At 57.6% G+C, this 3,765-nt stretch overlaps 1 protein-coding gene across 1 annotated transcript in view; it reads right to left on the reverse strand.

Moving 5' to 3' along the window:
- Positions 1-3,245, reverse strand: part of LOC104522009 (ras-like protein family member 10B) — a 3,692-nt gene extending 447 nt beyond the window's left edge. Inside the window, exons 1-2 of the mRNA XM_029084063.1 lie at positions 3,030-3,245; positions 284-408 (exon numbers count right to left, since the gene is read on the reverse strand). Of these exons, the coding sequence (XP_028939896.1) occupies positions 284-408; positions 3,030-3,245 (341 nt within the window). The remainder of the gene's footprint in view (positions 1-283; positions 409-3,029) is intronic.
- Between the last annotated feature and the right edge of the window lie 520 nt (positions 3,246-3,765).

Raw genomic sequence — 3,765 nt, forward strand, 5'->3', positions numbered from 1 at the left:
CTTGTACCTCTTCATGGCCACCCCACCGACGTGCCAGCCCCAGTTGCTTTCCCAGGGATGGTTGCCCTCACCCTCAGGGGATACCTGCCCAGGGGTCCTGCTCCTTCTCCTGCCCTCAGGACCACTTTTACTTTTGTTTTTGGGCTCCCAGCCCTGCCAAGGGGCTTCACCCCAGTCTCTAACACCTCATCTCCGATGCCAAGAGCAGGGGAGCGGTGGGGTGAGCCGTACTGCCCTGCCAGGAGCTGTGGGGGGATGCACCCTCTGGCAAAGCGATCCCTACCTTGTCTCCAGGATCTGCTGGCGGATGGTTTTGATGTACTCGAAGCTGTCAAAGCAACAGATGTCATAGACCAGGATGTAGGCATGGACGCTCCGGAGCCCCCTGCAACACACGTCCGCCCACTCCTGCAAGGTGCAGAGAGGGATCAATCCTGGCTCAGCCCCGTCGCTGTGCTCGGGGGATGCTCTGTGCTGCTGTGGGACTGGGCAGGTAGCAAGGGGACTGCAGGCTCTCCAGCCCCAACACCCAGCACCCATCTTGGCCATCATTTTAGGTGAAAAAACTTAAAAAAAAAGACACTTTATCATTGATCTATTCAGCTAGTACCATGAAGATGTGATCCCTCACACCGGCTTTTAGCAAGCAGACCCAGATGTGGAGGGAGAAGCATTTCCCAAAGAGGAGAAACCAGGCCCCCGGGGGGTTATACATCTCCGCCCTCCCCTGCCCCACCCCTGCCACAGCTGTGTCTGCCCCCCCCATAGCCCTGCAGCCATCCCCCCCCCAAATCTCCAGAGATTCCTTATCCCCTCGTTAATCCAGAGGAGAGATAACAGGATTTGTCAGCCCCAATTCCTCTCTGGAGCGAGGATTACAGCCTGCCTAACACGCAGCAGCCTGGAGGCCAGCTGGGAGCAGGGCTGAATGCAGCCCCCTGCCCTGGCTGGAAAAGCTTCATCCTCCAGAGCTGCTAATTAGGTGTGTTAATTAGTGATGCACCCTGATTTAGGGCAGGGAGGATGAGGAGGATGCCCATCCTGGTGGGGTTGGGGGTGATGGACCAGCAGCTCTATGGGTCAGAGGGGGAAGGTGATGGAAGGGCTTTTTGGAGGGGACATGGAGACAGGAAAGGAGCAGCAGCTGCTCAGGAGGTGGGTCTGCGAGAGCAAGATCAGGAGCCAGGGCAGAGGCAGTCAGGGGTGGCCTCTCCACAGCCAACAATGTCAGAAACACCTGTTGTTAGGAAAGCTTTGGCTCTCCCCCAGACCAGCAGTGGTACTGAAGCTGCAGTGATGCCGGGGAACAGCAGCACCACAAACCCTCCTGAGGGCAACTGGAGAGGAAAGAGATGCACCAAGAAGGAAAAGGCATCACTTCACCCCCAGCAAACCTCTTCAGTACCATGAATCATCCCTTTCTGAGGCAAAACAAGAAGATCTAGGACTGAAAGAAACTGTGAAAAGGAAAGTTTTGGGGTGCGGGTCGGTGTCCATCGTGGAGGGAAGCATGGGAAGGAGCTGGGAGCGAGTGGGATGACACAGCCCCTCTCCTGTCCATGGCAGGGAGGAGATGATGTGCAGCTCGGTGCTATCAGAGATGCAGGCGGATGAAGTGGCAGCATCTCGGGTCACTCTGAGTCCCGATACACCCGGGAGATTAATAAATTGCAGCTATTGCAGCACACTGGGGTGCAGCTTGCTCTGGCGCCGTGATGTCAGGATGGTTTTCCTGGGATGCTCAGGGCTGGAGGAGGGTCATGCTGTGCATCCCACCTGGCCCCACGCTGGAGTGGGATGTCAAGGAGCTCCCATCTCCCGCTCCTTTCCCAGGACATCACCACAGGGATGCTGCTGCTGGGCAGCAGAGCCCTTCCCAGCAGAGCGAGCCATGTCCCCCACCACAGTGCTCTCCTTTCCCCTTGGAGCCATCCATCCCTCTGACCATCCCCTGGAAACCTCCATCTGTTCCCACCAGCCACCTCCTCTTGAGCACAGCGAGGCAGGGAGTTAAGCGAGTGCATTAGCATCGGCTGCTGTGTCAATAAATTACCCTTTGCTATCTCGGGCTGTCTCTGGCACTGACCTTTCATTCCTTGCACACACCGATTAATTTTTAAACTTCCTCCTCGCCCCTGGAGCGCTCACTTTGCCTCCTGCCCAATGGCACAGGGGAAACTCGGAGCATTACAAGGCCCCTGTAACCCCGTCCTCATCGCACGCAGGAGCAATATAATTATATTGATTAAAAATACAAGAGAGCCCAGCTCCCTTGGAGGTGCTGCCGCTGTGGCATCACCCTCCAGCACAGCTGGCCACCTCCAGCTCCTTTCCCCACAGCAGTGGCACAACTTGTGTCCCTGGGCCAGGGCCACCACATGAGCTTAAAACTCTCTTTTTCCCCATTAAACCCCCCCAAAGTGGTCAGCACTTTCCAGCCCCACGCTGCCTTTTTGGGCTGGTTTGGCAGTGCCTGGGGGTTTGAGGAGGAGCTGGTGGGCTCAGCGCTCTGGGGACAAGCCCAGGCAATGCTGAGGGGTGACAGCCACTCTGGGAAGGGACAAGCAGCCCCGCTCTGCCTGTCTCAGGCAGTGGGTGTCAGGGTTTGGCTCTCCAAAAACTCCAGATTTTCACCCAAATGCTCTGGCCACACTCCTCCAGCCCTTTGCTGGTCCCAGCTCTGACAGCGACGGGACTGGATCCCAGTGCTCCGGGATTCACCTCCCAGCTGGACGGGGCCACAGGCATCACCAGAGCCAAGGTCCTCAGAATGGCACACCATCCCTCCCATATTTGCCATCGTTTTAGGTGAAAAAGCTTGAAAATACACTTTATCCTGGGTCTGCTCAGCCAGTACCATGAGGATGCCTCACACCAGCTCTTAGCAAGCAAACCCTGACGTGGAAGCAGAAGCAGCCTTTGAAGAGGAGGAACTGGGACCTCATGGGGTTATACAGCAAAACCCCACCACTGTCACCAGAGACCCCCACGGTGGGGATCCCATCACACCGAGCTAGGCACACCCCTACCTGCAGGGTGTTGACGGGGAAGGCGGTGATGGGGGGAAAGTCCATGATCTGCAGGTCGTGGACGTGGCCGTTCATGACGACGGCGGGCAGGTAGACACGGCGGGTTGTGGTGGGCACGCAGACCTCGCTGAACTCGTTGTAGAGGAACTGCCGGACTATGGCACTCTTCCCCACGCCCTGAGCTCCCAGCACGGCGATCTTGAACGTTGCCACCATGCCGCCGCGCACCGGCCGCTGCCCTGGTGCTGCCCCTGCAACGCCGAGGATGCATATTCCCACGCAGGGGGCCTCAGCCCCATTCAGGATGCATTTCCCCTTCGGGACAGCCCATCACTGCAAGGTCAAGGAGAAGTTGGTCAGATCCTAGACACCCTGGCAGACCCCACTATTGCTTCAGGTGATATTTTTCTAAGCAGGAGTCCAAGGAGGTGGGTTATGTCTGTCCTCAGGGAGCAGGAGCATCCCTCAGGGCTGGGTGATGTCCTCAGCGGGGGCTTTGGCACTGTGGGACCCCAAGGTCCCCCTTGGAGAGCAAAGGAGAGATAGGATTTGAGCAAACTTCATCACAGGAAGGTCCTCACCAGCCCTTTTGGTACCAGGGGAAGGAAATCTCCGGGAGAGGAACTGTCTGTGGCTCAGGACTTGCCCGACCCCAGCAGCAGTGGGGTCCTGGGCTGTGTGGTTGCTCCATCCTGATCCGGGGAATCCATCTTCCCTCCACTCGGACAGCCAGAAT

The sequence above is a fragment of the Antrostomus carolinensis genome, unplaced genomic scaffold (genome assembly GCF_000700745.2).
Source record: "Antrostomus carolinensis isolate BGI_N321 unplaced genomic scaffold, ASM70074v2 scaffold29303, whole genome shotgun sequence".
In the NCBI taxonomy this organism is placed as follows: Eukaryota; Metazoa; Chordata; class Aves; order Caprimulgiformes; family Caprimulgidae; genus Antrostomus; species Antrostomus carolinensis.